Here is a 20,376-nt window from a genome sequence, read left to right as displayed (position 1 = left end):
AACGCATGAAGTTGCCAGGTAACAGCCCCACTGATGGCCTAAGACACGAGAGCGGTTTGTGTGAGAAAACTAACAGTATTTATATAGTTTTACCTCTTGTTAACAGCCGTCGAACTGATCTGAATCAGATGTGCAACTGAACCGTCTCCAGACGTTACGCCGGAAGTGATCTCTAGCGCGTCTACGCCCCGCATTGTTTACACAGAGATTTCAGGAGTTTTACCTTTCACTAAACATATTTAGATATCGAAATTGTCTTCCATTGCGATTTCCCGTATTTCTAAATATGTTTAGTGATAGGGAAAACTTCCGAAATCTCCGTGTAAACAATGCCTGAGATGCGCGAGAGATCACTTCCTGCGTAACTTCTGGAGACGGTTCAGTTCGGTTCATTTGGACATCTGATTCAGATCAGTTTGACGGATGTTAACAAGGTAAAAACTATACTGTTCGTTTTCTCACACAAACCGCTCGTTTCGTATCTTAGGTCATCAATGTGTACTTACATTTACGAGTCATTAAATCATGTTTAATTTGGACTTCTCTGTGCATGCAGACAACACCGGTTTGACCGAAAAATGTCAAAATTGAAAATACTGTGGAAACAAAGACACTACATCTTGGATGCCCTTGAGGTAAGCAAAAACATTTAAAAAAAAATAATTTCAAAGTGAACTATCCTTTTAAAGCACAAAATAAACATGGATGAATAAAAGGCATGATGAAAGATACACAACTTATTGAAATCTGTAATGTCGTGTAGCCGCTAAACCAGTTTCAACGGCAAAAAAAATTACTTGTAAACAATATCCTCCTCAGAACCAGAAAAATGTACTGGGGTATTGTGAATTTACTGGGGTTTTAGTGGTAGGATGCATACCCAAATGAATTGATAATCAATAGAATTATAGTTTAATTGCAAGCTAATTCTGAATCTAAATCGAATTGTGAAATTTGTGTCAATGCCTAATCCTGATAAATTCTGCCATTTAAATGACTATTTACGACTCTGTTTTAATTTTAGTGTTGATTAACTGATTATCAATAAGACTTTATAGTTTAATTTTATTTGGATAAATTTAAGTTTTGGTATTTCTGTAAAAAAAAAAAAAGATAAATCAATGCATCACTACTTAAATTAAGTTGATATTTTGCATAAACATTTCACATTTAGACACATTTTATTTATCAGAGCTGATTCAAACACACTTCCAATGTGAAGTCCCTTGTAAAGGTGAAGTTAGGTGCAGTCTGGAGTTACACACACACACACACACACACACAGTCTCTAGAGTTGTCAGGACTCAATCCTGGACCGACTGCATGTCCAGCCAGGCCTTCAGCAGTGGGACGTTCCTGTCCATCCAGAGGATGTTCTGCTGGATTTTCTCCAGGGCCTGTTGGATGCTGCGGAGCCCGGAGCCCTGATCCTCCGCTAGTGAACTGAAGAAGGCCTGAACCTACAGGAACAACACAAACAACTGCTTCATGTTCTTGGATCACCGCTTTTGGTTATTAACCAGATATAGGGCCAATCCCAATTCTACCCCTTACCCCTTCACTTTCCCCTTCCCCTCCGTTTTGCGCGTCCACGTGAAGGGGTAGGGCTGTTCCAATTCTCTTTTGGTTGGAGGGGGAGGGCTAGGGTGAAGGGCCAGATAGCCCTTCAAACGAAGATTTTTCAGGAGCACACTTCAAACGAAGGGGTATGAGAAGTGTCACTGCTAACCCAGGCTACAGACGCAAAATGACTGCCCAAGCAAAAAAGGAGACCCATAAATGTAAGTATTTGTGGCTTTAATAAGTATTGTAACGACAAATAATGACTTGCTTTATGTTACATTCAATATTGTGTCCATATTTACGGTCAGTTTCTTCACAGAAACGTTTGTAAAAAAATCACTAAAATTACTGTAGTTTGCTAACGATAGTCCCGCAACATATTTTCGTCGTCTCCGTTGTTTCCTGTGAACTTCACAAGATAAATGCAAGAAAAATAGCTGTAACGGTACCCACGCGACTGAGATAACTGCAGCTGTCAACGGCATCTTGGAAGTTGTGATAAACATCGGCGCATCTCCTGTGACGTAGGCGCTAGCGACGACTTATAATGACGTTTAACGGAGGCGTAGTGGTGTCCCATTTCTTAGGGGAATATTTTCACCCCTACGCATTGCCACTCTGTTTCAAGGGTCAAGGGGAAGGCGAAGGGGTAGGGCTAGGGGAAAGTGAAGGGGTAAGGGGTAGAATTGGGATTGGCCCATAATCTGACGTGATATAAAACAAAACAGCTTTTATACATCACTGATACAAGTAAATGAGTTTTCAACATGTTTATCAAAAGTACAATGGATTTCTTTAAATACTTGGTGGGGAATGACTATAATAACCTCTGTTCACACCAGGACGAATTTCGCGCACGATATTCGCCTACGTTTAATGCGTTGTGACTAAACAATGGGCGCCAATGTGAGTGTGCACACCAACGCGAAAAACGCCACGCGTAAACCCGTCATTTTTTTAAAAAACGCCTCAGGTTCGTTTTTTTGGTTTGACGCGCCGCGTGACTAAACAATGGACACCAATGTGAGTGTGCACACCGACGCGGAAAACGGCACGTGTAAAAGCGTCATTTTTTTAAATAAAAAATCGGAAGTACTGTGAAGTACTGAAATGTGGAGTTATGCTAGTGGAGTGGAGTTCACCATTGCTATTTTCTGGATTTTTTTGGGCGGGGCTAAAACAGGACTCAATGTCGCACTGGAGCCCCTGAGCTCGTGGACGCGCCCCTACTTGTTCATCAGTTGCAGCTTAATCGCGAGTTACTGTCAGTACTATTAGTTTCTACAGCCTACAGTTTTCAAGCTAGCTATGCCTTCGACATGGAAATGCATAGGCTACTACCTGGAAGCGATCGTGTACAAAACAGATCGGTGTCTTTATTTAAATTTCCTAAAAACAATCACATCAAAAAGAGGGGGATTAATTTTGTGTAGAGCCAACCTTGATGAAGAGCTGAGGATCACCACCAACACCCGCCTCTGTAGTGATCATTTTACACGGGATTGTTTTATAAACTTTTGTCGGAGACAACTGGGATTCAATGATAATCCGCTGTTACTGGTGAACGGGGCCGAAACCACTATCTCCCGCCTCCTGAAAGCAGTTTCAGCTAATATCACCGTCGGCAGCTTTCCCGCGAGTGGGCGTGGTTTCAGCGCAGTCAGCGGACACACCCCCAGCGTTTGAGAGCATTTTTTCAATATTTTGATAGCTTATTTTATGTACTTGCTGGCTTTTTTTATCATTCAAATTTGGCTGGGTGGCTAATAACACATTTTTTTGTGGTGTGACAAACTCAGAACACATACTTCATTTTGACTTTACAGGGACTTTAAAAGTGCGCTGTGTAATTATTAGTGGCATCTAGTGGTGAGGTTGTGGACTGCACCCAACAGAAGTTACGGTGGCCGACAGGAAGTGATGTCGTCGTCTGAGACAGCAGAGAGTAGCCAGTTAAGCAATTAGGTTTCTTTACGAAGATAAATTAAGAAATCAGGTTTACTTGATTATTCAGTAAAACAATATGTTATTGCGAATATTATTGTTACTTGTTCATCATTGTGTCAGTGTTTTATTCACTGACTTCTTGGCACGAAGAACAACATAGTGACGAAACGCGTTTGCCCGTTTAGGGCCAGAAACATGAAACATGTCGATGTAAGGGGACCCGCGGTGTGTGTAGATAGAAATGGCTCATTCTAAGCTAATAAAAACAAAACCGCTCATTATGTACGGTCTTTATACACCATGATATTGCATTTCTGTCAACAGATCCTCCTAAATATTACACACTGCACCTTTAATCAGGAAAATATATGTAAAAGTCACCAATCTAAAGTACCTCATCCAGCATTTCTCTGGTGGAATACTGATCGGTCACTCCAACCGCCATGCGAGATATTGCAGAAGAACCCAGATCAAACCTGAAATCAGGATTCAGATTCAATACACCACTAATATTCACTATCTATCATGCCATGATGAGTCATAAGATTTATTTGATCATATAATAAGGTCTTCAGGTAGATCTGAAAGCAATAATAATGTTTCAGGTGGATATCTGATACGCACTTTTTCACAAGTTTCCCCCAGTTGGTCTTCATGAACTCCCAGGCGAGTTTGAAGCCTTTTGGGTTTTTACTGACGGTGACGACCAGTGACGGCAGGTCTTGAGTTTTCATTATCTCTCCCTCCAAGCTTCTTTCCAAGAGCCTAGAAAGAGTGAGCAAGAAAAACACAGCGTAGATTATGTATTATGCCCTTTTTCGAAGTCTTGATTTTGTTTTTGGGCTCTACAACATTATTCTCCTCATATTCTCCATCGTTTCGGCTCCTCTCTTCCCAGTCTCTATGAAGCCCATCCTTCTGAAAAGCACACTGTGCTCTGATTAGTCGGCTGGATCAGTGTGTTGTGATTGGTCAAGCACTTTGAGTGTGTTTGGGAAATGTCCCGCCCCTTACTATAACCGCCAGTTTAACACACTACTAACTCACTCAACCAGGCCCCGCCCCTTTATTCTGCATATTAATTATTTAAATGAGGAATATTTTGACGTGTCCGTTCCCTGAAGAAACTCAAGACTACAATGGAGGCATTTCAGGAGTTCAGAAACACTGACACAGATATAGAGAAGAACTTTGTAACTTTGCAGAGCTTTTTCATGCTCAAACAGCAACATTACACACTAGAAAAAGATGAACAAAAGCATAATAGGACTTCCTTAAAGACACTCAGGATGGAAAAGGTAAGAAATGAATCATGCTTTTGCTTGACTTTAAAGTGAAGATCTTTTCTGATAAATGCCAAGAATGTTGACCTTTTGATCTCCATTAATGATTCATACTCCATGTCATGTTTGGGTGAACTCTGAAAATGTCATGTGACACCTCGGCAGCTTCATGTCTCCAGACTCACCACTGAAGCTTGTGAGTTAATGGAGTGTACGCGAGGGCGGCTTTAATCATCCACTTCTCTGATGGTGAGGCGGATCGCTTGTATTTCTCCAACAGGAAGTCCCAACCCTCATCCGTGCGCGCTCCTTCAGTGTAGACCACCAAACTGACGTCCGCAGGCAACCTGAACCAAACAAACGATATAAAGGGAATTAAAATAGCATGCACAATGTATAATGTGGATGTTATGTGAATCTTACCACAGTTTGCCATCAGATTCTTTCCACTTCTGGAAGCGTTCAGAGGCGTTGACGACGCAGGACGGGTAACGGCGGACGCAGGCAAACAACAGCAGGTAATTCCTGAGCATCCGCTCGGACACAGACCCGTCATCAGACCAGTGCTGACGGTCAATCAGTGTCTTGAATAACTTCACTAAATGACCCTGTTAAAACAGAAAACCACCAACAGTTTGTTGAAATATAGTACACTATGAAATTAATTTTTCCCAAATTTCTATTTTCCATTTGAATTTTTTTTGGATTCTCTTTTAATAGTTCAATTTAATTTTAAAAATCAAAAAGGATTCGTAAAATTTTAACAATTCAATAATTTAATAAAATTTAATAGGGCCCAATGAAATGTGTTTAATTATTTAAAAAAAATCTGTGATGTGGTTGTTTTATTTTTTGGGGATTCTGTGTTTTTTTAATACCAATGTATCATATCATTAAACGGTGGTAAATGAACGCATGAAACTTTAACAATTGAATCTTTCAAAATGTAATCAAATGAAATTTGAACAATTTTTTGGGCAAAGTGCTGCACAACAGAAGTTTAAAATTTGTTTGACATTCCTTAAAAAAATTTTTTTTTATTTATTATTACTTTAAGAAGTACATTCTATTGTGCAATAGTAATATATTTCTGTCATAAATTCTTCAAGTTAAACAGAACTTTTATTAATGATTTATTGTACTTTGATTTATTCATCCAAACCAAAGATTAGAAATGTGATGTCTAAACTGAGACACCAGAAAGTATCTTAAAGGGATACTTCAGGATTTAGCATTAAGCTTTGTATTATTAGAAAGTCTGTAGAATTTTCAAATGACCATGCTTTCGAATCAAAAATACATTTTCTGGCTTTTCTCAGTCTAGAAAGCTCCAAATTCACAAATAATTTCACATTTCTTCTTCCATTTTAAATACACATTCATCTTTCCAGAGGTGAAGTATCCCTTTAACATCCAAAACATCGCAGTACTTGATCATTTCTGCAACCGCTACCTTCATCTGGTTCTCCAGTTCCTCCATGTTTCTCTTCTCCATGAGTTTGTAAAGCGGCACCAGCTCATTGAAGCCCTGCGTCACTGGCATGATCTCAGACTCTTTACTGAGGTACAAGCTCAAGTTCAGAGCTTTATCCAGCGGGACTTTCTCTATACTGAAGGAAAGACAGACATATTGCAGCAAGAACATGAATCGACTAGATCTGCAATGACTGACACAAGTGTAAAATGTTTTAATATAATTTTTCTTTAGATAACCAAGAATCATATCATTTGTGCTCAAATGCTGCAGGATCTCTTCATTAACGCCACATTTCTTCAAATCAGCTGGTGTTTAGGTGATTTTTAGTAGATAAAGTCAGTTCTCCTCTAGTTCGCACAAATAGTTTTTATCTTCATAAAGATTTCGCTCAAATGTTTTGTTAGAAAAGTGTGTTTGTGCATCTGTCTATATACCATTAACGACACTTGATTTGATATATTTGAAAGTCGTCATGTGATGATAATGTAAATGTTCATTGTTTTGTTTTTTGGAATAAAACAGGTTAACATGCTTTACTGTTCAAAACACACATTATTTTAAACATCCTGTACATTATTGCAGTAGTCAAGTTAAGTCAAGTCACCTTTATTTATATAGCGCTTTTCACAATGCGGATTATTTCAAAGCACATCTACAGAGATAAAAGGAAGATAGAAATGCTTCTGCTGTACAGCAGTTCTAGAAAAACATAATGTCATAGTCCAGCTTAAGTAAGTTCAGTGATGGTTTATTTTTGTTGTAAAAAAGTTATTAATTTAGTTAATTTATATGTGTATATATATATATAGCCGCTCTGGAGAAACCGTGATGTCATCATGCAGCTCAGTTCAGTTCTCATATAATGCTGTCAATGCAGGAGATCAATAATACTGTTGTAATATTAAATGTCCCCAACTAAGCAAGCCAAAAGCTAAAGGTGACAGCGGCAAGGGAACCACAATCAGGAGACATAATGGGGAGAGAAAAAACCCTTTGGAGAAACCAGGCTCAGTCACTCAGTTCTCCTCTGGCCGACGAATGAACAGTGTATGATTATGATTCAGGCAGCATTATAGGTCAGGTGTCAGTTTCACGAAGCTATTTTAGACCGGTCAATAGTGTTAGATATTTTCATCACCATTTCAGTGGTGTCTGTAAGTTTCTCTTGGGGTCCTCCAACCATTTTTTGGGATATTTCCTCTTAAAGGAGTAGTTTACTTTTAAAAAAAAACTTTTGCTGATAATTTACCATGTCATCCAAGATGTCCCCGTCTTTCTTTCTTCAGTCGAAAAGAAATTAAGTTTTTAGATGAAAACATTCCAGGATTTTCTCCATATAATGAACTTCAATGGGAACCAAACGGTTCAAGGTTCAAATCAGAGTTTCAGTGCAGCTTCAAAGGGCTTTAAACGACACCAGACGATGAATAAGGGTCTTATCCAAGACCCTTCGAGTCATGACTCGAAAAAAGATTTGTTCATTTTGATGAACGAGTTCGAACAGGAGAGTCACGAACACTCATCACAGAACAGAGCAAGGCGAGCAGCATTTGTGCTTTATTTTATTTATTTTTGAAATGACCAATTGTTTCACTAGATAAGACCCTTAATCATCGTATGGTGTCGTTTAAAGCCATTTGAAGCTGCACTTAAACTCTCATTTGGACCTTGAAATGTTTGGTTCCCATTGAAATCCATTATGGACAAAATCCTGGAATGTTTTCATCAAAAACCTTCATTTCTTTTCGACTGAAGAAAGAAAGACATGGACATCTTGGATGTCATGGGGGTGAGTAAATTATCAGCAAAAGTTTTTTTTTTTAAAGTGAACTACTCCTTTAAATATTTATTTTTGGCATCTTTTACTGTTTTGTATCTTTTCTGTACATCTTTAACGCTTGGATTAACGCTGTTAACTGTCGTAGCAATCTTTCTCCAAATAAACATTTCTTCTTGTTACTACATTCCCCAAGTAAAATGTACTACACTGAGCGGTTGAATGCGCTTACTCGATCCGCCATGTTTTTTGTTTTGAAAAGCGTCTTATTTTACCCAGAATGCATTGCAGTCTAGTCATACTTAAGACAGAGGCTGTATCCGAAACCTCCACTCAGAGGGTAGGGAGCAGAGCACAATATAGCGAGCTCACCAGTATAATATAAACACCACTTTCAGACACTACTCGATCGTCTCTTGGCACGTTGATTACGTCATTGCTGTCGCCAGTCCACCATTTTTACGATCAGCGCAATGCGTGATGGTATGTAGGGCTTGGGTTAGTGACCATCTGTTGTACACTACTTAAATGCTTTCTGTGATACATTGAGTGGACTACGTATATAGGGTATAATAATCATCACTATACATTCGGACAGCACTACAAAATGACGAACTCACTATATAGTGAGTAGTGGGAGATTTCGGACACAGTCAGAGTCTACAGTGCTTTGTGCAACGGTCTGATTTAGATGTCTATCTGAAGTCTGACTATCGACTAGGGCTGGGTATTGACACAAATTTCATAATTCGATTCGATTTCGATTCATAAGTTTGCAATTTGATTCGATTTCGATTCGATTCAGTATTGATTATCTTGGATATCATTACAATAAATGGCAAATTTTCTCAAGGAAATCAAATCTCTTAACTAATGCTGTAAACTATGAGAGTCTAGTTGTAGCCTACTAGGCTTCATTAGCCTAATATGAAGGTAATAGTTAACTGTTTTGTAGCTATACAAACACTTAAATTACACTTTTATAATAAGATTATATGAAATATAAACATTTAAATGGTGGCTGCCAGATTTATTCAAATATGCATTAAATATTGAAGAACATTAAGATTATAATGCATATGTAATATGGTGTATATATTTAGCAAAATGCTCCTCTCTGGAGTTATTTTTCTAGCTGACTAACGAGTTTATGTGGGTTTTCTGAGGTAAATATGACGATACATGACATTGATTTCAAGCTGTTTAACTGACGTCTTTCCACGGTTGAAACGCTGATTGAGCGAATCAATGTGACATGATACGGATTTTGATAAGTTTTACTCTGTTTTAACTAGGGTTGGGTTTCGAGAATCGAGTATCGATTGGAACCGGGACTAACTTTTAGTTTTTCCCGGAATCGTTCAAAAGTTAAAATTTCGATTCCTAGTTTCGATATTCACAGTCCGCCGAGCGGAAGAAGAAACCGCTGAACAACACCAACGAAGAAGCGTCTACCGGAAGTGTTGGCATAACCGCACGAGTCGAACATGAGTAGCTTACGTCGGCGATCCAAAGTGTGGCTTCACTTTTCTAAAAATAACGAAATCTCGGCAAAATGCAAAATTTGTGACAAAAGTTGTATTTGTGACAGAAGGAATATTTCCTTCCGAAAGACCGTTGGTTAGCAAGGTTAGCTAAACTTTTTTGACCCTGCCTCTTAAAAGAATCGGAATCGAGAATCGTTAGGAACCGGAATCGAAACAAGGAATCGGAATCAGAATCGTTCAAATTCAAACGATACCCAACCCTAGTTTTAACACACTTTCAGATGGTCATTCATGTTTTATTTACTGGTATTATTAAGATCAGCGCTGCTGCTCCTCTTGAGCTGCGCTAGAGCGATCTCACGCCACAGCACCAAAACGGCAAAACGCTATTTATGTTTTTGAAATTCTAAAGAAAATGGACGTAATTTGAAATTTGAGACTTTGTTTCATATCAATAGTAACAAAGGACAAAGATTATTGCGTTTTTTTGAATGCGCGCAGCCGTGATACAATGATCCATTCATTCAAATGAAACAGGATGACTAATCGATTCTTGAGATTTAAGAATCGATATCGGGTCGTAAAAATGAGAATCGATTAATATCGAGAAATCGATATTTATTACCAAGCCCTAGTATCTACTATATCTAAGCCACAGTCTATCTTAGTGAAACCTGTGAGCCCTGGAGTCAGATTGGATTAGAACGTTCAAAGTATGTATCCAGTTCCATTTGTTCCATTTAATCCAAAGTGTCGTATTACAGAAATTCAATGCATTGCAAATGGCGTTTGCAGTTCCCTCACCTGACCAGCTGAAAGATGTCGTGGATGAGACTGGCCCTGTCGTTGCTGCTGAACACTGTGTGGTTCTGCTGGAGTTGAGTGATCAACGCGTCCCAGCCTCCCGACTCATAGTGTACGATATAATACCCCCGCAGGTCCACATTGAATTTAATCCACTCCACCTTCTCTGACAGGTACAGCACATCTGGAGTGGAGACACACAGTCAGATTTCAACAAATGCTGGGAAGGTCAAAATGTTGGGTTAGTTGAACATTTGATTCCGTGACACACCTTTTTCACTTTTCAGCAAGAATCGCTGCACTGCACTACTGTGACTGGTGATGTAAGTCAGAGGGACCTGCCACAGGAAGCTTGACGTACTACGAGAAATCAGTTGTGCACAACAAATGATATTATTGCTTATGTGCTATTGCTATGTCTTAAAGGAGTAGTTCACTTTTTAAAAAAAACTTTTGCTGATAATTTACTCACCCCCATGTCATCCAAGATGTCCATGTCTTTCTTTCTTCAGTCGAAAAGAAATTAAGGTTTTTAATGAAAACATTCCAGCATTTTTTTTCATATAATGGACTTCAATGGGAACCAAACGGTTTAAGGTCCAAAAGACAGTTTCAGTGCAAACTGCAAACTGTTCAAAGGGCTTTAAACGATTCCAGACGATAAATAAGGGTCTGATCAAGCGAAACGATCGCTCTTTTAATAAATAAATAACAAAGTTTAAGTTTTATAAGCTCAACTGCTCACCTTGTTCTGTTCTGTGACGCACGTTTGTGACTCTCCTGTTCGAACTCGTTCATCAAAATGAACAAATCTTTTCCAGAGTCAACTCGTTTATTTCGTTCATTGAATGAACCAAATGACACGAAATAAGATTTGTTCATTTTGATAAATGAGTTTGAACAGAACAAACAATCATCACAGAACAGAGCAAGGCGACCATTTGAGCTTATAAAACTTAAACTTTGTTATTTATTTTTTAAATGTGCGATCGTTTCACTTGATAAGACCCTTATTCATCGTTTGGAATCGTTTAAAGCCCTTTGAACAGTTTGCAGTTTGCACTGAAACTGTCTTTTGGACCTTGAACCGTTTGGTTCCCAATGAAGTCCATTATATGGAGAAAAATGCTGGAATGTTTTCATCAAAAACCTTAATTTCTTTTCAACTAAAGAAAGAAAGACATGGATATCTTGGATGACATGGGGGTGAGTAAATTATCAGCAAAAGTTTTCTTTTAAAGTGAACTACTCCTTTAAGTGAACATAAACACGGAACAAAGAAAACACATGTCTCTATAATAAAGTAAATCAAACAACAAAAGACAAAGAGAAAATTCACTCACTGTTCTCGACTGAATAACTATATTTGTAATGTAGCCTGTTATTTTATTTATAATGTGCAGTGCTATTTTACATTTAATTAGTTTGTGTACTTGAATCCCTGAAAATCTTAAAACGGTTTATTTCAATTGTATCTTTGTTCAGTTGTATTTATTTGTGTGATTGCTAATTTGTTTGTCTTTCTTAATTACTGAGTGTTTACTTGTCTGTAATAATGCTTTGCATTTACATTAGTTAGGCTAGTTGTTTTTGCTATGGTATTTTTAAACCACAGGCAAAAGTTCCTTGTGTATTTTTATTCATGGTATTCAGCTACAATAAAATGTTTTGCAATATGACTTAATATGCAATAAATGTAAATGTGAAATTTTATAAATAAATATATATTTTTTTTTACCTGACTGGAATCGAAATTAGGATAAAATCCTAAATCGGAATCGTTAAAATTCAAATGATACCCAACCCTAATTATTACCAATGATTTTATTTGATTTTATCTTCTTATTGGATCGGAATGCCGTAACATACTATTTTAAAGCATAATACTGTTTGAATAGTTTTTGTTGCACACTGTACGCATACCTTGAAGACTTTGAAGATTTTTCTCCTTTAAGATAGCGCTCCTGTTTGAGGATGACCTTTGACCTCCACAGTGACTAAAGGAAACCCCTCCTGCAGTGTCCAGGTGTCCATGATGGCTCGGACGTCAACACTGTCCTCCATGAACCATTTCTGCTGGAAAATGATTGATTTACTCATAAATTATGAAATGATATGACTCGTGTATATAAAATAACACATTACATATCATATAATGCCATTTCAGCTAGAACAGGATTGTTTTACTACATTAACTGAATAATTTATTTGTTTTGTGGTTCATATTGTCTCATACATATCATATCATATATCATGTCATATAAAATATAAATCAGATAATATCATCATATAACATGTCATACTGTATATATAATATCATGTATATCACGTCATATATGTACATCATATATCATATATTTTATAATATATTATATCATGTCATAAAATATTTCATGTCATGTAATGTAATGTCATATATCATATATATTATATATTATCATGTCTTTTAAAATATGTCATATATTCTACATTATAAAATATATAATGAAATACATTATAAAATATATCATGTCATATATCATTTCACATAATATATCGTCATATAATATATTTTATCATATACCATATCACATAATATATCGTAATTGTCATATAATATATTTTATCATATCATATCCCATCATATCATATAGATGCTGTCAATATTGCTATATGAACCCAGAACATTTCTTTAAAAATTAATTTAAAAAAAAATAAATGATTGCTACAAATTATATTATTTAATGCAGCACTCACAGAAGCTGGAGATTCAGCTCTACTTTTGGAACAGAATCCATCAAGTTTTAGTCTCCCCGAGTCCAGTCCATCAGAAGTGCAGATCTGAAAAGGTTGAAATGCATTTGGACTCACGAGCATTGGTTTAGGCTGCTTTGAGTGCTGGAGAACATACACAGGAACCAACAGAGGTCACTCACGTTGGTAAGACTTTCCCAGAGGTGAGCATTGACGGTGTTCTGGTAGCTGTGTCTCTTCAGGTAGTCTATAATACCGTACTTGAAAGCCTCTGGGGTCAGGAAATCCCTCAGCATGTTCAAGATACACGCTCCCTTGAGAGATAATGAACAACCAGACAACTAATTATTCACGTAAAGGCTTTTAGAGATTAGTGGACAGTCAATATATCGTCATGGCCGATATTTGGCATTTTTAAATGTCATTTTTAAGTTTTTCTGTTTGTCACAAAGTGCCAGAATCAGCTTTTATTTTGACAGAGATGGAACTTTTATTTTGACAGAGATGGAACTTTTATTTTGACAGTGCTCAGAATACCAGCACCTGAGGTGAATGTAAAAGGATAACAGAATCTAAATCTTAAATTTGTTCTTTACAGATTTATTTTTTAGGATCTATAAAACAAAGTCATATTTATTCATTTTACAATTATCTATAAAGTCGCAAATATGTTAAATAAATCGAATTTTCATCGCAGCAATGTTTATGCATGTTATTAAAATTAAAGGTTAACTAAAAAAAGGGGCCAAAAGTTACATAGTGTCCCTTTAAATAGTGTAATATCATATATATCGGCGTTATAATCTGATACCCTGCTCTCTAAGATATTAGTATCAGCATCAAAAAATCTATCCCGGTCAACCGCTATTAGAGATATATAAAGTGCTTGTTGTGTACCTTTCGGTAGGAAACGTCATCAAACATCTCGCTGATTTCCGCAGGATTCTCCACTGGGGTGGAAATGGGGTGTGAGGAGACTAAAGAGTCCACTGACATGGCGGTGAAGCACTTCTCCAGGAAATAATCATCCTGAAATAGACACACTGAATAATATCAGATCAGTCAGACTCTAACTAGGGCTGGGCAGTGTGATGATACACAATGATGGCTGAAAGTGATGTGCGAAGGGGACATTTGTTTTGAATGTGCCTACAAGTTCAATTAAACCATTAATATATATATATATATATATATTAGGTCTGTCAGACGATTAATCGCATCCAAAATAAAAGTTTGTGTTTACATAATATATGTGGGTCCACTGTTTATAATTATTATATATCTATAAATACGCACACATGCTTATTTGAGAAATATATTCATGTATATACTGTATATATATTTATATTATATATAAATATAAATATTTTATATATAAATAATACTTTTTTTTCTTAAATATACATGCATGTGTGTGTATATTTAAGAACAAAAAGTGTGTTATAGCGTGTGTTATATATATACAAAATAAGTACATTTTATTTTGGATGCGATTAATCACAATTAATCATTTGACACAGCCCTAATATATATATATATGTATATATATATATATATATATATATATATATATATATATATACATATATATATTAAAAATGAGGGAAGAACAAAACACTAAACTTGGTTAAGGTATTTATTTATCTGAAAAAATTATTTGGCTAAAAAGGCAAATTACATCTACAGGTTTTATTTTACTACAGTATTAAAAAAACTCACTCACTTTGACTACAACATAATCAGTTATTAATATTTAGTTGGTTCTCTCTTGTTTTTCGCATGTGTTCATAATTTCTTTGTATGACAGTGTGGCCAAAAGTGAAGTCCGCACAATTTGCCATGTTTCATTGTGTTATCATCACAAAAAAAAACAATCGACTGTAACATGTAATATACAAACTAAATCTTTCAACATATTTTCCATAAAATGTTATATCCTTACAAATATTTAATATGCTTACAAAATCTTTAACATATTCAAATAATATTTTAAAAAAGGGTACAGATGTCAATATCCTCGGCCAGACATCACTGGGGGAGATGATATAGAGATTTTGCTTTATTGCTTTAATTGCCGTATGTATAAGTTTGTACATAGCACAGCAATAGTAAAAGTTATAGACACTTTAAAGTTTTAACCTGCATAAATAAGAACATAAAGAGCAGGATGTGCAATGCTTGATGTTAAAAAGAGTAAAGCGCAATACACCATGAAAAAAAGGTGTGTTAGATGTGCAGCTTTTTGCACTTGAATGGTCAAATACACACAGAATTATGTTAAAATGTCCGGTGTGTGAAGTATTCACACATAACACAGCTTATGACTTAACCTCAACTATTAGAGATGCGAGGTCTCACCACTTGCAGCTCAGGGTGGGTGATGTTGACGGACACGTACTCCATGAACTTGGCAAAGCCCTCGTTTAACCACAGGTCGTTCCACCACTGCATTGTAACCAGGTTTCCAAACCACTGGGTAACACATGTGATTGTTTAGCCATCAATTACATCATTCAGTAGTCAAATATCTTTGTATAATGAAGTTAATAAAGTGTATAATGAAGCTATATATCTCTGTTTCTTTCATTTATCCAATATCACCAATCTCACCAACCCTAACCCACACTTTACAATAAGGTTTTATTTGCTAATATTAACAACAATGAACAATTACTTCAACAAGATTTATTATGTTAATCTCAACATTCACTAAGACATTATTGTTAACATAACATTTTTAATTACCTTACATTAAGATAAATGCTGTAAGAATATATTTCTCATAGTTAGATCATGTAATTTAATACATTAATGTTAACAAATGAAAGTATTGTGAAGTGTTCCCACATATTTCTTCTCCTCGCATAATAAAAAAATCTCTATTTATGTATTTATTTGTTAAGTAGTCATGCAATAAGCAGGATAATGTAGTCATATAGGCATCGACAAAATATATTTAGTGCAAGAGGCCGACTAGCTGTGTGTGATCTCTTACTTAGATTGAATTAGTAACAGAAATATCAACCTGATGGGCTAGTTCATGGGCGATGACTTTGGTGATGCCCAGTTTGTCAGAGGAAGAGGATTTCTCAGGGTCAAAGAGCAAACCGGACTCTCTGTACGTCGACAGACCCCAATTCTCCATTGCACCGGACTGGAAATCTGGGATGGCAGCAAGATCTACAAATAAAAGATAATTATAGCCCTATAAGTCCTAAAAAGCACAGCTTTGCATTATTTGATGCCAGATTGCACACTAAAGTATGCATGCCATTTTCACACTCACCGTGTTTGGGAAGTGGATATGGGATGTCAAAATAATCATCATAAAAGTCTAGCAGTGTGACGGCAGTGTTCAGAGCATATTCCGCTTGACTGATCTTCTCAGGAACCGTATACACGGATATCTACATCGGGATTCAGGTTATGAGGAGTGAAACCACAGTTTTATTCCGGTCTGGGTGTATTGTAAAGTGCATTTATAAGGCTTTTGGCAATATTATCGACTTGCCTCAACTCCATGCTGACTCTTTTTACTGATGGAGTGGAAATCACAGACGATGAAGGCCACCAGGTAGGTGCTCATCTTCACCGTCGTGTCGAAACGATCCTCCAGCAGCCCGTCAGCCAGCTCTACAGTTCTCAGCTATTGGATGAAATAATCTTTCATTAGTTTACTTTACATGAAACGGTCTGAAAAAGAAATGACTGATCAGAGTGTGCAATTTATAAATTGACATCCAAAGTTGTGAATTTAACTTTGGAATATCGCATAACATTAGCATTTCCATCCCATGTGTTCAAGAGAACAAAATCGCCACTTTCTGGGAAATTGGTATCTGGTAAAATTGGAAGTTGCGGCAAAATCGGGGAAGAAACTGGGGCTCTTTTATCCTGCATCATGTGAGGCGCTTTTTTCGAAGGGGATCATCCTTGTAAGTGTCAAGTGTCGTCATCCTTCGAATCCCAGTCAAGTATGAAATCTGGTGCCGTGACCCGGATGGGAGCGAGGTTTGCGGGTAGGAACCCGAGCCCAAAAAGAACTACAAAATTCGACTGCTTTACGGCATACATCACTTCCCCCACTTCCTCAAATTCCGACGCGAGAGCCCAACGAGCGTTTTTTTTTTTTTTTTACCTCTGTATGTTGTCATGGCTGAAGCAGCAAGTAAAACCAAATGTGAAGTGCTTCAGAAACCGTCGCTCTATCAAATGTAGACTAAATTGCTTTCTTTTGAGGGCGCTTAACACACTCAAGCATCCCCATAGAGCCGTGGCGGGCAGCTCACGCCAGCTCGATACGTGAAAGTATACTGATTACTGAGTTTGGTAGGGGCTACATTCTTGCAAGTAAATAATACATGATTAGACGGACAAATGACTAACAGGATAACTATCCTATGTCTGTAGGCTGATAGCCATGTTTGTTATTTAGTTTTCTGGTGAAAGTGTCTTGCCTCAGGCTGTAATGCAAATCGATTTTTCAAATTTGCAGATTCATCTATGGTAGCTTGATATTATAATATTGACAACATGGCTGTTATCTACCAACAACCATTGAATAATTGAATTAGCATATCCATTATGTAAAACAGTAGCCAATACGCTAACGTTACTATGAAGACGTTGGCTTGTAAACGTGAGCTACGCGATCTTTTGACATTTGAAAAAAAATAATATGCCAATGTACCTGGGATAAAGACATTTCACACGCAACACTGGAGTCTGCCCAAGATATGAGAACTCCTTCCTTCTGCAGAGTTCGGGGGTTTCGCTTGTCAACAAATGCACGCGTGTATTCCCTAGTGTAACCATGACAGATTTTACGACAGTAGTAGAAGACAATACTGTTTCCCAGCTGTAGGGGGACCCCGAGAGCAAAATTTCAAAAATAACATAATGCTGCTTTAATATGTCTTTAGCAGCCTTGAGAAGCTAGTGTTATACTTTCTGCGTCCGTGAGGGCTCGTAAAAATCGTTATTGGAGGGTATAGGTGGAGGCTCTTTGCGGACATCCGCGTGCCACCCATTTTTTTGTGAGCATGCGTCACTAGGCTGCAAAGGCACCAACTGCGCAGAACTGTGCAGAATATGTCCGCAGAGCGGACCCTAGCATTCACTTTTTAGTAGTATAAATACAAGTAGTCCGTGTCTGTGCTGTCCACAGCTGTCTGTGTACGCGTCCGAACTGGAGTATAACCAAAGCCGATAACCGAAGCCAGAGACACCGGTTCAAATCCCGCTCGGAGCAGGTCAAATAGGACCGGTTAAATTGGGTGCCATTGACCTGGATAGGAGTGATATTTAGGGGAGTGAGTGTAAGGGACATAGGCCAGTAAGAGCTGTTTGTGTAAACCTCACTCCCCTGGCCTCAAGAGGTGCGCTAACACTGGCGGTTTAAATCCCGTTAGGAGCGGGTCGATTAGGACCAGATACATAGGCTTCGACTGTTTGAGCACAATAAGTGCTTTTCCACACTTCTTCTGTTGAACATATTTACAATACTGTTTATAAAATTAATTTATTTTTAATGTGTGAAAACTATTATACCCATTTTTTTTCTTGGTTTTTCATTGTGATTTTGGTGAATTACATTGAATCCAAAGTGACCTGCACCATAAAGGTCATACCCAGATTTAATACAAGGTTTAGATATGTGTACCTTGGGCATGTTGGATATGGAAATGTGCCTCGGTTCTCGGCGCACGCGGATGGTAAAGTTGGCTTTGAACGCAGGTTCATCAAAACAAGGGAAGGCGGCTCGAGCATGTGTCGCCTCAAACTGAGTGGACGCCAACATCCTGTAGGGAAAAAATAAGAATTTTGAGGGCGGTTTACTCAAACCATCAATTAGTCAAAAAAGCACTAATGTCGTGGTTCCCATACCTGACCTCCCCACTATTCGTGGTGTATCTGCCTTTATAAAAGCCATGAAAACTGTCTGATAAGTTGGCGTAGAACTCCAAATGCACCAAATGGTTTCCTTTCTCAAATGTGAAGCCATCAGCGAAGAGTGCAATCTGTTCATTGGCTTCAAACTCACTGGTTTGAAGATCTCGATGATGTCTGGACTCTAAAAGCTGTGCTTTAGAGATCTGAAGGTTCTTGCTGTGGAGGATGATGGCTCTGGTGTCCTGTTCTACCTCTATGAGGATCTGGACAACACCAGTGTAGGTCAGCGAGGTCAGGTTGGGGTGTATCAGGAGCTCATAGTGCTGGGGTTTCACTGTTTCTGGCAACCTCATCTTGTCCCAGGGAAAAGGCAACACATTTGTGTCCGTGTTGACAGTCATTCCATGGTTGCCAGTTAAAAAAACACATAATAAAATGGCAAATATAAGGCAGTTTAAACCACAAGACTGGGAGAAGAGCATGATTAAAAACAGAAATGTAAGGTCAGCTTTCTATGCGCGTCAATTTGGTTATCAATAACACACATGAGCCCTGCTTACGAACTTTAGACGTCACAAACAAAGAAAAACAAATTATAAAATGTAGCTAATTTACATAAGAATTCAATGGACAAAAAAGAACGAACCTACGCGCGAAAACCCATACGTAACTGAAAGTGAAACTACGCAGCTGTTAATCACACTATCTAATTTCCTGACGTGAAAACGTCTCCATTTTGCGCTCAGATTCTAATATTACATGCTGGAGCGTATAACACACCATATTACGGTTTATATAACTAAAAAAAACGTATCTATGTGCTAACTTTGAGAGCAGCAGTGAACGCTCTCATGAATATTAATTACGGTAAAGGTCAGGGACACGTGATTCGACGCTTCAGGAAGTACATCAAGCTACGTCATCATGACTACTAAATTATTCATGATATAAGCCTTCTTCAGCTTCAAGTTGGGAAGAAATAGCGGCCTCTGTAGCAGTGGGTCAAAAACACACCATCAAACCAAAAAAATAAACGTTTCCAATTACAGGTTACAGACACACTGATAAAATAAAAATGATTGAGCTAAGAGTATTTTTTGCATGTTATGACTGCTTATCAAAATAGAATAACAAATACATAATGATTTGATGAACTTACATTTATTGGCCAACTTCATCACTAAACAAAATGTGGTTATTTTTTGTGAATTAAAAAATAGACAAAACAAAAAGAAAATAATATATACATGTATATTACACATCTTGTGATTTGTTTTTAGTTTTACTCAGTCAGTCCATTATGACACTTAATTCTCTTTATCCACATCTTGCAATGCAATTGTATAGAAACAGGTCATTAGAAAGTATAAAGTGGTCCCTGAGAAAAAGACAAAAATATTTTTCTCCAATTAA

General features: G+C 37.4%; 1 protein-coding gene across 1 annotated transcript; it reads right to left on the bottom strand.

The window, feature by feature from the left end:
- Nucleotides 1-1,045: 1,045 nt before the first annotated feature.
- Nucleotides 1,046-19,845, bottom strand: erap1a (endoplasmic reticulum aminopeptidase 1a). The gene is given in 19 exon segments (XM_039677344.2): nucleotides 1,046-1,460; nucleotides 3,905-3,986; nucleotides 4,135-4,275; nucleotides 4,979-5,140; nucleotides 5,217-5,401; nucleotides 6,247-6,403; nucleotides 10,339-10,522; nucleotides 10,610-10,698; nucleotides 12,262-12,315; nucleotides 12,317-12,414; nucleotides 13,075-13,158; nucleotides 13,254-13,385; nucleotides 13,969-14,100; nucleotides 15,430-15,543; nucleotides 16,097-16,251; nucleotides 16,358-16,478; nucleotides 16,583-16,717; nucleotides 18,734-18,872; nucleotides 18,958-19,845. Coding segments are annotated over 19 exon segments (2,808 nt in total). The 5' UTR covers nucleotides 19,446-19,845; the 3' UTR covers nucleotides 1,046-1,304.
- Between the last annotated feature and the right edge of the window lie 531 nt (nucleotides 19,846-20,376).

The sequence above is a fragment of the Pimephales promelas genome, chromosome 23 (genome assembly GCF_988280905.1).
Source record: "Pimephales promelas chromosome 23, fPimPro1.hap1.1, whole genome shotgun sequence".
Classification (NCBI taxonomy): domain Eukaryota; kingdom Metazoa; phylum Chordata; class Actinopteri; order Cypriniformes; family Leuciscidae; genus Pimephales; species Pimephales promelas.
This window is presented reverse-complemented; position numbering and strand designations above follow the sequence as displayed.